General features: G+C 42.7%; 1 protein-coding gene across 1 annotated transcript in view; it reads left to right on the top strand.

Moving 5' to 3' along the window:
* The window catches only part of LOC134317973 (zinc finger protein GLIS1), a 136,750-nt gene extending 123,497 nt beyond the window's left edge, over positions 1-13,253 (top strand). Inside the window, exons 9-11 of the mRNA XM_062998722.1 lie at positions 10,415-10,554; positions 11,619-11,774; positions 13,120-13,253. Of these exons, the coding sequence (XP_062854792.1) occupies positions 10,415-10,554; positions 11,619-11,774; positions 13,120-13,253 (430 nt within the window). The remainder of the gene's footprint in view (positions 1-10,414; positions 10,555-11,618; positions 11,775-13,119) is intronic.
* The last annotated feature ends 4,401 nt before the right edge of the window (positions 13,254-17,654 follow it).

The following is a 17,654-nucleotide window of genomic DNA, read 5'->3' as shown; positions in this document are numbered from 1 at the left end:
GACGCAGAAGATGCTTAGAGCTGCACATTCCAGTTGTGCAGATGTTATGTGCAGTGTTTGACGCAGAAGATGCTTAGAGCTGCACATTCCAGTTGTGCAGATGTTATGTGCAGTGTTTGACGCAGAAGATGCTCAGAGCTGCACATTCCAGCTGTGTACAGATGTTATGTTTAGTGTTTGCTGTATACAGATGTTATGTTTAGTGTTTGATGCAAAAGATGCTCAGAGCTACACATTCCAGTTGTGTACAGATGTTATGGGCAGTGTTGGACACAGATGCTCAGAGCTGCACATTCCAGCTGTGTACAGATGTTGAAATGATCCCAGGCGGGCGTGGCGTGTTCCTCACAGGTGTGTTTCAGCTCTTCATCTGGACTGTAAGAAATCCCGAGAGTTCAGTGATGGATTGAGGAACCAGATGATGGGTTTAGAAGCTGAACTTTCTCCCAACCGAGGCTTCACGGAGCTGCGATCATTCACTCATTCACCGCCTCACCCGTCCACAACCGAGCGACACGTGAAACCAGATAGACGAGGAACAGAGCCCTGACCCTCATGGATCCACGGTCGGGATTTAAACCCGGCCGTCTGGTTCCTCTCCAGTGATGGAACTCCGTCCGTATACGTACGTGCTCGACCCCGAAACATCCACGACCCCGGAGGAAGGGATTTAAACTGGAATTTGATTTCTTCAGGGGACAGGGATGAGAGATTGTGGTATAAAGCCGTCTGGCTCAGGATCTGGGTTTAATAACGGCAACAGTTCATCACCAGGAGCAAAACGTTTTTCCTGGACTGACGTTGATCCTCTGCTGGAGTTTCAGCTGCAGATCTTATTCTTTGACCCAGTCACGGATTGTGATATTTAGCCAGAATAAAAAAGATTCCACCTACACCGATCAGCCATAACATTAAAACCACCGCTGTCCATTTTATCAGCTCCACTTACCATATAGAAACACTTTGTAGTTCTACAATTACTGACTGTAGTCCATCTGTTTCTCTACATTCTTTGTTAGCTCCTTTCACCCTGTTCTTCAATGGTGAGGACCCCCACAGGACCACCACAGAGCAGGTATTATTTAGGTGGTGGATCATTCTCAGCACTGCAGTGACACTGACATGGTGGTGGTGTGTTAGTGTGTGTTGTGCTGGTATTAATGGATCAATGGAGACGATCGCTCATCTATCGCTGCTGTTTGAGTCGGTCATCTTCTAGACCTTCATCAGTGGTCACAGGACGCTGCCCACGGGGCGCTGTTGGCTGGATATTTTTGGTTGGTGGACTATTCTCAGTCCAGCAGGGACAGTGAGGTGTTTAAAAACTCCAGCAGCGCTGCTGTGTCTGATCCACTCATACCAGCACAACACACACTAACACACCACCACCATGTCAGTGTCACTGCAGTGCTGAGAATGATCCACCACCTAAATAATACCTGCTCTGTGGTGGTCCTGTGGGGGTCCTGACCATTGAAGAACAGGGTGAAAGCAGCTAAAAAAGCATGTAGAGAAACAGATGAACTACAGTCAGTAATTGTAGAACTACAAAGTGCTTCTATATGGTAAGTGGAGCTGATAAAATGGACAGTGAGTGTAGAAACAAGGAGGTGGTTTTAATGTTATGGCTGATCGGTGTTCACATGAGGAGTCGAGTCCTCTGACTCATGAATGACTCATTTGAGCCGATTAATGCTCGGAGACTCTTACAGATGTGTTCCCACAGTACGATTCATTACAATCTCACCCACATGTATCGTTATTTCTGGATTAGAGGTCTCTCCAGGGTACAAGACGCACTTCTCAAGGTCCTGTAAGCTTAAATATAAAAAGCGTGTGCATCATTTTGGCGTTTTTGTTTTCCATATTTAGACTCTCGCTTCTCTGGAAGACCTGATGCGCCCCCTACTGGTGAAGTCTGGTTTAACGCTGGCTGTAGTTTGGAGTCCTGTTTAGTGGGAATTAGGATCGAAATCCAAAACAGCTTTCTGCTGTCTACTTGTTAGTGCTACATGGACTGATTAGGCATAACATTATGACCAACTTTAATATTGTGTTGGTCCCCTTTTGCTGCACAATACGCAACACACTGTGCTGCACTGTGTATTCTGACTCCTTTCTATCAGAACCAGCATGAACTTATTCAGCAGTTTGAGCTACAGTTGCTCGTCTGTTGGATCGGAACACACGGGCCAGCCTTCACTCCCCACGTGCATCAATGAGCCTTGGCTGCCCATGACCCTGTCACCGGTTTACCACTGTTCCTTCCTTGGACCACTTTTGATAGATACTGACCACTGCAGACCGGGACACACCCCACAAGAGCTGCAGTTTTGGAGATGCTCTGACCCAGTCGTCTAGCCATCACAATTTGGCCCTCGTCAAACTCGCTCAGATCCTCACGCTCGTCCATTTTTCCTGCTGCTAACATCAACTTTGAGGATAAAATGTTCACTCGCTGCCTAATATATCCCCCCCACTAACAGGTGCCATGATGAAGAGATAATCAGTGTTATTCACTTCACCTGTCCATGGTCATAATGTTATGCCTGGTCGGTGTAGCTATAATATTATGGCTTCACACCCAGGCTGTGTCACCAAAATGAAACGTTTTAGGATTTGTGTTGCCAGATATGTTTAGTGCAGGGAAACGGCTCGTGAGGTATTTTAGAAATAAAACTAAAGTTGTTCCCGCTATTAATCAGGTTTTGAATATAAACAGCTTGAACTGTTTGATCTCTGGGTGGCGCTCTCACATAAAACAGATCTAAAACTCTCCCCGTTTTCTTTCCCCCGACTCAAAACATTAACGTCACACCCACGTTAACGCTCCCCAGTTTTTGGATAAACGCGGCGGCTCCGTAGGAACGAAAACTACACACCGAACGCAGAAGATTTCAGCGAGCTGAGTTCAGAGGGAAGTGGGTATGTCTAATTTAAAGAAGTTTAATAATTTTCCCATTAGGATTATAAACTGGTGAGTGAAACCGGCAAAATCTGAGTTCACACGACACTGTCGACGATCATTAATCACTCATATATTTCAGGTAGCTCTATTCTATATAATTCTTATTTGTTTTATTATAAAAGACTCTGTGGCCCCGTGTTTGTGTATTTTTTACTCCATCTGGCCCCCAACAACAAAAGTTTGGACACCCCTGGTTAGGTGTTTAGTGATTCTGGCTTTACACTTCATTCTCCTCACAGTTGTTGAATATTAAATATCAGTCCAGGTCAGGATTTAAACAAGATCTAACATGTAAGTAAAAGGGGGCGGCACGGTGGCTTGGTGGGTAGCACTGTCGCCTCACAGGTTTCCTCCCACAGTCCGAAGACATGCAGTCAGGTGAATTGTATATACGTATATATACAGTGGGGGAAATAAGTATTTGATCCCGTGCTGATTTTGTAAGTTTACCCCCTTACAAAGACTTGAACAGTCTATAATTTTTATGGAAGGTTTATTTTAACAGAGAGAGACAGAATATCAACAAAAAATCCAGAAAAAAAACATTAAATAAACGTTATAAATAAATTTGTATTTAATTAAGGGAAATAAGTATTTGATCCCCTACCAACCAGCAAGAATTCTGACCCCCACAGACCGGTTATGTGCCCATGAGGCACACAAATTAGTCCTGTCCCTGTATAAAAGACTCCTGTCACAGAATCAGTTTCTTCCGTTCAAATCTCTCGACCACCATGGGCAAGACCAAAGAGCTATCAAAGGACGTCAGGGACAAGATTGTAGACCTGCACAAGGCTGGAATGGGCTACAAGACCATCAGCAAGAACCTTGGTGAGAAAGAGACCACTGTTGGTGCGATAATTCGAGAATGGAAGAAATACAAGATCACAGTCAATCACCCTCACTCTGGAGCTCCATGCAAGATCTCACCTGGTGGGGTAAGAATGATTCTGAGAAAGGTGAGGTCAGTCCAGAATTACACGGGAGGAGCTTGTCAATGATCTCAAAGGAGCTGGGAGCACAGTCACCAAGAAAACCATTAGTAACACACTTCGCCGTAATGGATTGAGATCCTGCAGTGCCCGCAAAGTCCCTCTGCTCAAGAAGGCTCATGTACAGGCCCGTCTGAAGTTTGCCAATGAACACCTGAATGATTCAGAGAAAGCTTGGGAGAATGTGATATATATATATACAGTGTATCACAAAAGTGAGTACACCCCTCACATTTCTGCAGATATTTAAGTATATCTTTTCATGGGACAACACTGACAAAATGACACTTTGACACAATGAAAAGTAGTCTGTGTGCAGCTTATATAACAGTGTAAATTTATTCGTCCCTCAAAATAACTCAATATACAGCCATTAATGTCTAAACCACCGGCAACAAAAGTGAGTACACCCCTTAGTGAAAGTTCCTGAAGTGTCAATATTTTGTGTGGCCACCATTATTTCCCAGAACTGCCTTAACTCTCCTGGGCATGGAGTTTACCAGAGCTTCACAGGTTGCCACTGGAATGCTTTTCCACTCCTCCATGACGACATCACGGAGCTGGCGGATATTCGAGACTTTGCGCTCCTCCACCTTCCGCTTGAGGATGCCCCAAAGATGTTCTATTGGGTTTAGGTCTGGAGACATGCTTGGCCAGTCCATCACCTTTACCCTCAGCCTCTTCAATAAAGCAGTAGTCGTCTTAGAGGTGTGTTTGGGGTCATTATCATGCTGGAACACTGCCCTGCGACCCAGTTTCCGGAGGGAGGGGATCATGCTCTGCTTCAGTATTTCACAGTACATATTGGAGTTCATGTGTCCCTCAATGAAATGTAACTCCCCAACACCTGCTGCACTCATGCAGCCCCAGACCATGGCATTCCCACCACCATGCTTGACTGTAGGCATGACACACTTATCTTTGTACTCCTCACCTGATTGCCGCCACACATGCTTGAGACCATCTGAACCAAACAAATTAATCTTGGTCTCATCAGACCATAGGACATGGTTCCAGTAATCCATGTCCTTTGTTGACATGTCTTCAGCAAACTATTTGCGGGCTTTTTTGTGTAGAGACTTCAGAAGAGGCTTCCTTCTGGGGTGACAGCCATGCAGACCAATTTGATGTAGTGTGCGGCGTATGGTCTGAGCACTGACAGGCTGACCCCCCACCTTTTCAATCTCTGCAGCAATGCTGACAGCACTCCTGCGCCTATCTTTCAAAGACAGCAGTTGGATGTGACGCTGAGCACGTGCACTCAGCTTCTGTGGACGACCAACGCGAGGTCTGTTCTGAGTGGACCCTGCTCTTTTAAAACGCTGGATGATCTTGGCCACTGTGCTGCAGCTCAGTTTCAGGGTGTTGGCAATCTTCTTGTAGCCTTGGCCATCTTCATGTAGCGCAACAATTCGTCTTTTAAGATCCTCAGAGAGTTCTTTGCCATGAGGTGCCATGTTGGAACTTTCAGTGACCAGTATGAGAGAGTGTGAGAGCTGTACTACTAAATTGAACACACCTGCTCCCTATGCACACCTGAGACCTAGTAACACTAACGAGTCACATGACATTTTGGATGGAAAATGACAAGCAGTGCTCAATTTGGACATTTAGGGGTGTAGTCTCTTAGGGGTGTACTCACTTTTGTTGCCAGTGGTTTAGACATTAATGGCTGTATATTGAGTTATTTTGAGGGAAGAATAAATTTACACTGTTATATAAGCTGCACACAGACTACTTTTCATTGTGTCAAAGTGTCATTTTGTCAGTGTTGTCCCATGAAAAGATATACTTAAATATCTGCAGAAATGTGAGGGGTGTACTCACTTTTGTGATACACTGTATATATATAGATAGATAGACATATGAAGGTCTGAAGATCTGTTTTGCATGCCATATACTTGGCACAGTTTGTTTTGCCCGGATGCCCATCTTGATACAATTTCCATCCTGATTTCATCCCAGTGGCTAGGCTGTTCTGCCACCCCCAGACGTAGGCAATCATGTCCATGCAGACACAAGATAGCACTGCTGAGATTCGAACCCCGGATCTCAGGGGTAACATATGCTATCATTGCACCACCCAAGCGCGCTAGAGTATAAACAATTATAAAAGTAGAAAAGTGATGGGCGCCCAGGTGGCGCAGCGGGATATTCCGCTAGCACACCAGCACTGAGATTCAGAACTGAACTCCTCGGTTCAAAACTCGGCATTGCTACCGGTCGCCTGTGCGACATCTAGCGGGCATAATTGGCAGTGCCTGCAGGGAGAGAATGACTGAAATATGTGGGCGGGGCCTTGTGTAAGGACCCTGATTAGCGGAGAGAGTAGCCTGTGTAGCTGTACATCGAGGCAGCTTGTAAAATGTGAAGTGTAAAATTTCTGTTCTGGGTCAGAGAAGGTGTAATCAGCAATATACCCACCTCACTGCAATCAGGGATCCACCAGCAACGGAAGACAAATTGACTACGCTAAACTGGGAGAAAAAAAAATATATATATAAGTATAGCAGCATAGAGCATAAAGAGTCTGTAAGATCCCCCTCATTCCTGCAGCGTGAGTATTCCCCACCTGGTCCTGATTAAACTGGTTCAGTGTAGCCGTACATCGAGGCAGCTTGTAAAATGTGAAGTGTTAAAGTGTTTCCTGAGTTCCTGCTGACAGCACCGACGTCCCTGAGGAGGAACGATCGCAGAACCACGGCCCGACCGGGTTAGCGCAGGTTACAGTCAGGACGCTCATGTTCAGGTACTCGAGAAGAGTCGTACAATATGTCTGACATGTCAACATGCGGCTGTGAGGGGGAACGGAGCGTGACTCATTATCACAGACAAGACAAGCCAGTCTCTAAAATCCTGATATACACCTTAGTGTCAATCGTAGCTTCAAACATGTGCAAGTCAGCCATGCCTCCATAACATGACAGCTTGTGCATCTTTTGCTGATGTCAGTCTGGAAGGTCCTTTTTGTCTATGGCACCAAGACTTTAAAGTGAAACATGGACTCATCTGACCACATCAAGTGAAGAAATTCACTTTGTGTAATACAGTTTCAGACATTTAAAGACGTTGAGTTTCGAGGTATTTTTCCCTATTAGGATGTTTGGGAAACCTGTTAATGCGTCCATGGTCCCGTGGAACTGCAGAAATTTTAGTCTAATGTAAAATAATGAGGTTGTTTTTGACACTTATACACTGAAAATAACACAAATATAATATAAAAACACTGAAATACAATTACAAACAGTTAAAAATCAATAAAAATACAATAAAAGCGGCACTTTGCTTTACTTCTTTGTTTCCTGACGCTTCTTAATGGTGGAGATGCTCGATCTTGGAATACCGTATTCCGTTCAGTACCAGCGCATTCACATGAGAAGAGACAAAACAGCGTTTGCGCTGCTGTGCCGTTATTTCCTATGAAGTGTGACGGCGGTGCACAAAACTTACTGTGACTTATTGTAGTAAAACAGCGAGTGAGGAATGTGATTAGTGGAGGAACTTATGAGCAGTAATAATGAAGAGAAGTTTAGTGCTCCTGTCTCCTTCTTTTACTACATTAAACCACGTTAAGCTTTATTCTGAACCAGAAGCGTTTTAGACTCTGGGAGAAGCTGATTCTGATTCTCACCATTTCTCAGAAGCTGGAGCTGTAACACAAGTTTAAAAGTGAAACAGGGAGGAGAATCCAGATAAACACAGATACATGTGGAGCTGTAACCCTGGATCTGACGCTTATTCCACACTAATGCAGATTGAGCTCATATTCACACTTTGATGATGCCTTACTGCACCGCTTAAGCCAAGCGCTGAACAAAGTGGCAGTTGCACACACGAAAGGCGTTGAGATTCAAAGATTTCGAGTTTAAAGGACGTTGAGTTACAAGGTACTTCTGTATTTCTTATTGCAGTCTAAGAATATCCGGCCCTACAGGGACTGGGATTTGTCAGATTATCTAATTGTTTTTACAACATTATGTATGATAGATGCTGAAAGACCTAAACTGTTTAGTGTTAAGTAAGTAGACATTTACATTTTACATTTTCGGCATTTAGCAGACGCCTTTATCCAAAGCGACTTACAGTACAGTTACAGTATACAGTCTGAGCAATTGAAGGTTAAGGGCCTTGCTCAAGGGCCCAACAGCAGCAACCTGGCAGTGGTGGGGCTAGAACCATCGACCTTCTGATTACTAGTCCAGTACCTTAACCACTAGGCTATGGCTTGCCCCCATCAGTAAAGGGGTGCTCAGGTGGCGCTCAGGTGGTGCAACGGGATAATCAGCTAACACATTCGTGGTCTGCTGAGCGCCCTCTAGCAGACATAATTGGCCTCCAGTCTGCTAGGTGGGAAAGACCAGACTAATAAGGGGTGGGGTTATCAACCTTGGTTGCTCAGGGCGCCTGTACAGAAAGTAGATGAGCGCAGAGATCGGGGCATGGCTGTCCGTACGCGAAGCCGACCTCACGCACAAATCCACCACAGTATGGGTGAATAAGAAGGGATTGGTGGACTGTGCACACGTCGGAGGGAGTGTGCATCAGGCGAATATGTACACCCTCCTTGGATGCCGTCGGGGTTCCCAGCAGCGGATTGGCTAAAAACCATCAGTGGAAACCAAAGCACAAAGGAAAAGAAGCAAAAGAAGGATGAGTGAAGAAATCTGTGTTGTGTGAATGAAGAAAAACAAAGACCAATAAAAAAGAAATAATAATAAAGGCATGAAAATGATGAGGGGAAAAGTTCAGAGCAAGAAAACCAACCAAATAAGGACAAAATAAAATGAAATATAACAAAAAGAAAACAAAAGAAGGAGAAATAGTGTTCCAGTGTCTATTATTCATGTATAATAATCCAATAATTTCACATGATGATGAAATCTGAGCCCTCATCCACTGCTGGATGGTGATTAAATATAGTAAACGTGTAAAACTTTAGCACTACCTGAAACGTGAGGAACACGTCGGTCGTGATGAAGAAGAGCTGGGTGAGTCAGAGCTTTGAGATGTGATGATGGAACAGGAAGGTGGATGGAAGGTTTTGGAGGAAAATGAGGTTATGGATGAGCTGATCTCATGTTCCTCTGGGCTGATGGATCATTCACACAGCGCCGATCTAACGGCTCATCTGGGAGTTCAGGTCCGGGGTTTATGATCCACTTTCTCCGAACGCTGAATTTCTGCAGGGCTGAAGGATCCTTGTTTAATCCGCTCACTGGAACAGCTTTGCATTTTATTTCTTCTTTTTTTTTACTTTTATGTTCTATTGTTCCATGTTTCACACGTAATAAAAATGCATGAACCAAAAATAAATGCAGTATTAAAAGGAGGTGACGGAAGGTGGCAACTAAATAACGTTGAGATCCAAAGAAGTCAAATGGCGGCCAACATGAATGCAGCTACATTACTGAGGAATAATCAGTCATTGTTTTAAAGCAAACAGTCTTAAACTACATGTCTGATGTGATTAAACTCTGTCCTGGATTTGGGTTCAATGGTGGGTGAAGACAAACTCAGTGTAACCATTTGAGCCAATCTAGTCATTTACATTTGCGGCACTTAACAGACGCTTTTATCTAAAGCGACTTACAGTACTGCGACAGTATATTGTCTCAGCAATTGAGGATTAAGGGCCTTGCTCAAGGGCCCAACAGTTGCAATCTGGCAGTGGTGGGGCTTGAGTGGTGGGGCTGCCCTACAGTTGTAGGTTGTCCTAATAAAGGCAGAGCTGTAGTGACGACTACATTTGAAGCTGCTGTGTCCCAATGAGGCGGTTTTCCAACAAGTGATGTTGAGAAATATTTACAAATAATCCCAAAATGTACAAGAAGAAAAAATTTAAGCAGAATGAAGGTAATTTAATTAAAAAAGTTGGGAAAGTTAAAACAAGTTTGTGCTTTAAGAAGAGAAACCGGTACGTCTCTGGTGTTATGAGGCCGTGTCTGTGGTAAAGGAGGACAATATAAATGTAGATATACATTATAAATATACAGTATACATCTAACAGAATTTAGCCTCCAAGAAAAACAACAAATTGTCAGAGAATTAAAAGGCAAATGCAATCACAGCAGGATACGTTACAATCGGCCCTTTGAGGGCCACCATGATGCAGATGTGACCCTTGGTGAAAATGAGTTTGACACCCCTGCTCTAGGGCATCTGTAGTGCATTATGGGTATGTGGTAAATCACTTTATATTGCAGTGTCTTATAGTATCACATAAATGCCCTAGATGTCTGTTAAAATTTGAGACATGACCACAACATAGGGCGCTATCCAAAAAACAGGGTGTGGTTTTGACTTCCATCCATCCCTTCATCTTGTCAGGATGTACTGATTTATTCCATAGCTGATTGGGTTGGTTTGATGTGAGGGGTCATGGTATTTTGAGAGAAGTGTGTGTTGAATTATGAAGTCTCAGGGTTTAATAACTGTATTAAATTCTCTTTTTCAGGTTATCAGGTTCTTTGCTTTCTCCAGGAATGAGTTCACTGAAAGCTCCGTCTCCTTCGTCTACGATGGTGGAGAAGCAGCAGAACCTGGCGCCTACGCAGCACCACAAACCATACTCCACCTTCCACAACCTCAATGAAGGTACGGCTTTATCTGAGGGGTCTACAATCAATGCTTGCTTTGCTTTGTTAGCCCCCTTTCACCCTGTTCTTCAATGGTCAGGACTCTCACAGGACCACCACAGAGCAGGTATTATTTAGGTGGTGGATGATTCTCAGCACTGCAGTGACACTGACATGGTGGTGGTGTGTTAGTGTGTGTTGTGCTGGTATGAGTGGATCAGCGCTGCTGGAATTTTTAAATACCGTGTCCACTCACTGTCCACTCTATTAGACGCTCCTACCTAGTCGGTCCACCTTGTAGATGTAAAGTCAGAGACGATCGCTCATCTACTGCTGCTGTTTGAGTCGGTCATCTTCTAGACCTTCATCAGTGGTCACAGGACGCTGCCCACGGGGCGCTGTTGGCTGGATGTTTTTGGTTTGTGGACTATTCTCAGTCCAGCAGCACTGCTGTGTCTGATCCACTCATACCAGCACAACACACACTAACACACCACCACCATGTCAGTGTCACTGCAGTGCTGAGAATGATCCACCACCTAAATAATACCTGCTCTGTGGTGGTCCTGTGGGGGTCCTGACCATTGAAGAACAGCATGAAAGAAGGTAACAAAGTATGTAGAGAAACAGATGGACTACAGTCAGTAATTGTAGAACTACAAAATGCTTCTATATGGTAAGTGGAGCAACAGTGAGGTGGTTTTAATGTTATGCCCCTGCTTGTGGCTCTATCAACGCAGCTATAGCCTGTGGCTGCTTGTAGCCTTTTTTTCTATTGAAAGCCTTTCTGTGGAAATTTGTGACCATTCGTGTGGTCAAATGAACATTCGTGAGGCCTGGCTTACAATCCCAAAGGTGCTCAGTAGGGCTGAGGTCAGAACTCAACACCAAATCTGTCAAAACAAAACATAAAAGTGATCATTAAAGTGTGTAAGATGCTTATTTTTGATTTGGGGTGGTATGTGGTCTAAAAAACAGTTACTTGCACAGTTTATGCAGCTGATGTGATGTCACTGGCCAGTTACTTATGGATCACATCTAACACTTAAATGAAATGTCTATTTTTCTGTTGCTTTTGGGCAGATTATCGAGGAAACTTCCAGAGCTGCTTCCACTTCGGAGAAAACTACAGAGGGGAGCAGAACATCAGCAACGTTCACGTCCCGGCCGAACCTCACAGCTACAACACACACCAGCATAACGGCTTACACACCGGCGGCTCCACCTCATCCTCCACAGGTTCACACCCGTACACACACAGGGTCTGTCTGAAAACCTAGTGAGCTGCCTTACTGCCTACTGCCTAACTGATCAGCTGCCTCAGTCGAGAGGATTCTAATAAGACATCAAACTCATAAGGCAGATTATTTAGATGCACTACTTACCAGAGATGTTCACAAGTCACAAAATTCGAGTCAAGTCAAGTCACGAGTCTTTAGGCTAGAGTCCGAGTCAAGTCATGAGTCAATATAATCTACACAAAACATATATTGGAAATGTAGCATAGAAATAAACAAATAATCTGTAAGTTCAGATAAAAAACAACAACAACAGATTAGCACAGCGGCCAAAAATCCAAAACACAGCAAAAACAATCATAACCGCTGCTTACCTGAGCTTCTGTTTTTCCAGATGCTATTACATTTATAAGCTTGTGTCCCATTAGGAATAGAATCCGTTATTTTGTAAATGTGCTTATAATTAAAAACCTCCAAACTTTTCCCGGTCGTGAAGTAAAACAGGAAGTCGTTAGAAAGCCGATCGAGCGTTTCATTACCACGTCATCTGTGTGACGCAAACTGAATAAATGCAGATAACAGCATTTCTTACTAGCAATTACAATCAGAAGCTCTGATTGATTCAGAAAGCGACTCTTACAATCATTAGCGCCAATTCTGTAGGAGCGTTCCATTCACCCCAGTTGTTCCTGTGAAGTGCACTACGTAGGGTATTCCACCATTTTAAGTGAGATTCCAATCCAAAGGTAACGAGAATGTTCAAATGAAGTGAACTTCAAACTGTGTAGGGAGTAGGGAGCGACGATTCATCACTACACCGGAAGCTGGCTGGAACATTTACACATTGCGTGCGTTGCGGGTTAAGACGGTTATTATTATTAGAGAGCAGAAAATGACACGATCAGAATGTTGAAAACGGTTAAACTGTCTCTGACGGGGCTGAATTTACAAATAAACGACACTTGTGCACCTTTATACAAACTAAACATCAACGAGAATTTATTTACATTTGAAAAGAACTCCGTTGGTTGCTCCACATTCGTCCGCATATTTGTCATTTTTTGTAACGAAAGTCGTGCCGCACTGAATGCTGGGATTGCCTTCAGCGCTGAGGAGGCGTCGGACGCTCCCTCGTTATTCAGTCAGGTTATCAGTCAGAATTAAGGCGCCTCAGTAGGAGGATTTTAAGTTATCTAAGAATTTAGACACGCCCTCATCCTGGGTGTGTAGGATGACATAAAATGCGTCTGTGTAGATAGAGCACTAGGTTTTCAGACAGACCCCAAACGTGTGAAGCCTACAGACGTAACGTAGATTCATTCATTCGTTCGTTTATGTGTGTGAAGGTTTCAGTCTGGTGCAGGACCTCGGTGGCTCCATGTCTCAGTTCAGTCTGAGCGCAGACGACAGCGTCTTCTTCCAGCTGGGAGGTTTCGAGCGCAGCCTCAATCAGATGTCCTCCGTGTACATGGAGACATAGAACGTCACGACCGGGTCAAACGCTCCATCACTCCCAGCGTCCCTAAACAACACGACACTCCTCATGTGATCTTCACGTGGTCTCTTACCTCCTCATTGCTTTCATTTGTTTCCTCATTTCCTTCCTTCCCAGTTCAACCTCAGCCAATCGTGTCTGTGTGGGCACCTGGTGGGTTGATAGCACAGCTCAGATTGAAGCTTGTGTTATACGAACACGTTACCCTGGTCCAGGTTGCGATGGGTTCGGTTTTTCCGGAATCACTGGGTGCAATGCAGCAACACACCCCGGACTGGGGCTTCTGCCATCCCCCACAGACACAGCCTGTCATGTCTATAAGTAGACGCCTGATTGGACGATAGTATTGTTGGGGATTGTAGTGAAATTTTATTTAATGTCTGTCTGTTGTCATTCATTCCCATTTCCCACCAGATTTTTCCCTCTTCATCTCATTTTCTGTCTCTTTTTTTTTCATTTTTGATTTGTCTAGTTTTTTGTCATCTGTTCCCTCCCTGCCGTTCCCACCAACATCTTTCCTTCCCAGATCTTCTCTTCTTGTGCATTCAAGTTTCTCTCATTCATGATTCGTCTTTCTTTATACGAGGGATCTTCAAAACGTTTCCTCACTTTTATATTGTGGTTATAAGCGGCAGAGATGTTCACAAGTCACAAAATACCGAGTCAAGTCACAAGTCTTTAGGCTAGAGTCCGAGTCAAGTCACGTGTCTTTAGGCTAGAGTCCGAGTCAAGTTATGAGTCAATATAATAAACACAAAACATATATTGGAAATGTAGCGTAGAAATAAAGAAATAATCTGTAAGTTCAGATAAAAACAACAACAGATTAGCGAGTGTATTTAGCCGTTTTACTTCGTGTCTTTACTTTCCTCCTCATTGTGTAAATGAATGTAATTTCTGTAACAAGAAGGTTCCAGTTAAAAGCTTCAACTGATACGTTTTGTTTTCATTACAGAACAAAAGCGCTCGATAAATCACGGCACAGCGGCCAAAATCCCAAACACAGCAAAAACATCATAACCGCTGCTTACCTGAGCTTCTGTTCTTCCAGATGCTATTACATTTATAAGCGTGCGTCCCATTAGGAATAGAATCTGTTATTTTGTAAATGTGCTTATAATTAAAAACCTCCAAACTTTTCCCGGTTGTGAAGTAAAACAGGAAGTCGTTAGAAAGCCGATCGAGCGTTTCATTACCACGTCATCTGTGTGACGCAAACTGAATAAATGCAAATAACAGCATTTCTTACTAACAATTACAATCAGAAGCTCTGATTGGTTCAGAAAGCGGTTCTTACAATCATTAGTGCCAATTCTGTAGGAGCGTTCCATTCACATTATCTGTTCCTGTGAAGTGCACTACGTAGGGTATTCCACCATTTTAAGTGAGATTCTGATCCAAAGGTAACGAAAATGTTCAAATGAAGTGAACTTCAACCTGTGTAGGGAGCAGGGAGCGACGCTTCATCGCTACACCGGAAGCTCGGGGCGCTTGTTGTTTACGAGTCATTTTTTTGCGAGTCCCGAGTCCAAGTCATTTAAACGAGTCTGAAGTCGCTGCGTGTGCGACTTACTTGCGACTCGGACTCAAGTCCCCATCTCTGATAAGCGGTGAGGGGGTAGTAGTAGTAGGAGGAGTAATCGATCGTGTCTAAGAGACTGAGAGATGCTTATAGTCTGGATTTTGCTCCATCTGATTTCCACCTTTTTGGACGCTCAAAGAAGCTTTAAGGAGAAGAACATTTTCATGTGATGATGATGTGACTACACGCTCAACCAAAAACATTTATTGCTGATCGCATTAAAATGTTAGTACGACGCTGGAAAAATGCATCATTAGGTGACTGTGTAGAAAAGTGACGGAGTCTGTTTTAGAAATTCCTAATAAATAGTTAAAAAGTGAGGAAACTTTTTGAAGAACCCTTGTATCATTTTTTACTCTTTCTAGTTGCTTTGCTTCTTGTCTTCCCCTTTTTTCCTCCTTAGCGATTTTTACTTTTACACCCTATTCTGTCACCGTACCACTCCCCGTTTTCTCTCGTGTTCTCCACATGTTAGTTTTCAGAACATCGAGGTCCATTTCATTAAACGTTTCTCAAGGACTTTCAGACATGATGGAATTAATGAAATTAAACCCCCATCGATACACTGTGATGGACCTGAATGCTGATTTATATGAGAAGCGTCTGATCTAGACTGAACCCCAGAACTAATGTTCTCACACCCCTGTCTCTCTCTCTCTCTCTCTCTCTCTCTCTCTCTCTCTCTCTCTCTCTCTTTCTGTTCTTTTGGCTAAAGTGTAAAAACATGATATATTTAGCGTTTATGTGTTTTTACAGTGAATGTTTGCAGTGTGTGTATTGCAGTTTGTTTTTGCTCCTTTACAATTCTCGCTCGATTGATAGCAATATTTACCAAAGTCTTACCAGATGTATAAAATGTACAGTTTGTTTAAATATTAAATATTTTGTGTCCTTCAGAAAATAAATTTCTCTTAAATATTGCATACTTTGGTTCGAATTGTTGCTGAACTTTTAACACAATGTTTAGAAGAATAAAAACATGAAACACCAACACAAAACTCTCATCCGGACATGATGATGAGAGCTTTTGGGCAATTTGTAGGCCGGTATTGAGCCCACTTACTAAACCAGTGTATTTTCTGCTACTAGCGCTTGGCTAACGAACAAACAATTGCATTAGTGTATGGCTGCCCAATACATCTATCCACAGATTGCACCTCATTCAAACAGGCCGTGATTGACATGAAATGTAGCCACTGTTTCTTTAATTTGTGGTTTGTCACCAGAGATAGATTTGATCGCTCGCTACTTGTTGACGTGTATTTTTGGACGTGGTATCATTAAACCCCTCGTCACTTCTCACGTTGTTTTCGTGACAGAACGTAGTTTGGGAGACCAGAGAAGCTCGCCTGCGATTCCAGTTGGTGATAGATGGTGTAGTGTGGGACCCCCCTATCGCCCATCAGTCGTGCTCTGCAGTGCTGACCTCCATCTCCCTAGGCTCTGCTCAACCTGATCACAGAGCAAGGAAATGTTTGGTACATCTTTACGACTTTACAACATATATGTTTCGATTTCGAGAATAAAGCCAACATATCGGGCAGTTTACAGAAGTATAAAGGAAAGAGAGCAAGCTCTGCAAGTTCTGGTCTAAGTTGGTTTAATATTTAACGTTTGTTTGATATTTAAAATTCAAACCTTAAACACACTTCAAATAAATGCAGTTTCATGTTAAACTGTTTTAGGATATTTATACTAATAATAAACAGTTGCTAATGTGCTGGAGTTTAAGTATTTCTTTATTTGTGTGATCTGTATGAAAGTATAACTTTACCAAATCCTCAACATCCCTCATTTCAACACAAGGCTGCTATGATTACAATATTTCAACTTTATTCTCAAAATAATTTTATTGAACCTTTTATAAGGTTATTCTGAATTCATTTTGACTTTACTTTCGAAACTTATTATTAAATGATTTTTTTATAGTCACCCTAATGCGCCGGCATACAGATTTACCCAGACACACTCCTGAACAGTGCAGAAGGGCTTTCCAGAGAAGTGGATTTTATTTGTGCATAATTTGGGAATGCATTTGCCTGTGTACCTTTATATACAGCTTATTTTATCTACAGGGTAGAACATTTATATAAAATGATGAAAATCTAAACACAGTGTAGGTGGGGGGTAGTCCTGTTTTTCCAGTCACTAAAAAGTCTAATCTCCGTCACATCTGGTTCAGCAACATTCCCACATGTTTGTGTTATTTCTGCACATTGGTGGTTTGGGGTACAGTTGAAAGTCTAAACGTAACATAGACTTGTAAGGAACATGTAATATAATGACTTTCATCTTTTATCTTTCAAAACAGTTGGGACATTTTGTAAAATCGAAATAAAAAGAATCTGTGATTGGTTCATCCTTTGACAAAGGAAAAAATTAAGATGTCCGGCGTTTTCACTGATCGTTGTATTTTGTAGAAATAGAATCACATGTACAATTTGATGTTTGCAACACATTCAAAAAAAGTTGGGACAGAGGCGTGTTTACCCTATTAATGAGACTTTTTATTGGCTTGGGAACTTTTGCAAGTGATTTTTTTCTCCATTCTTGCTTGATACGAGATTTCAGCTGCTCAGCAGTCTGTGGTTGCCATATATTTTGTAATCATTCAGAGGTAAAGTAATAAATGAAGCTTTTTATAAAATATTTTGTTTGTAAAGAACCACTGGAGAACACTAAGAACAGAAGGAAGGAACATTTCATAAGGATAACCTTGTATGTATCTCGAATAATTGCGTCATTCACAAAAAAAGGTTAATTTAGACTAGAAGTATTAATACATAATCAATTATTACTTAGAA

This window comes from Trichomycterus rosablanca, chromosome 7, assembly GCF_030014385.1.
Source record: "Trichomycterus rosablanca isolate fTriRos1 chromosome 7, fTriRos1.hap1, whole genome shotgun sequence".
NCBI classification, from domain to species: domain Eukaryota; kingdom Metazoa; phylum Chordata; class Actinopteri; order Siluriformes; family Trichomycteridae; genus Trichomycterus; species Trichomycterus rosablanca.
Note: the sequence above shows the minus strand (reverse complement) of the source record. Positions and strands in the feature narration are given on the sequence as shown.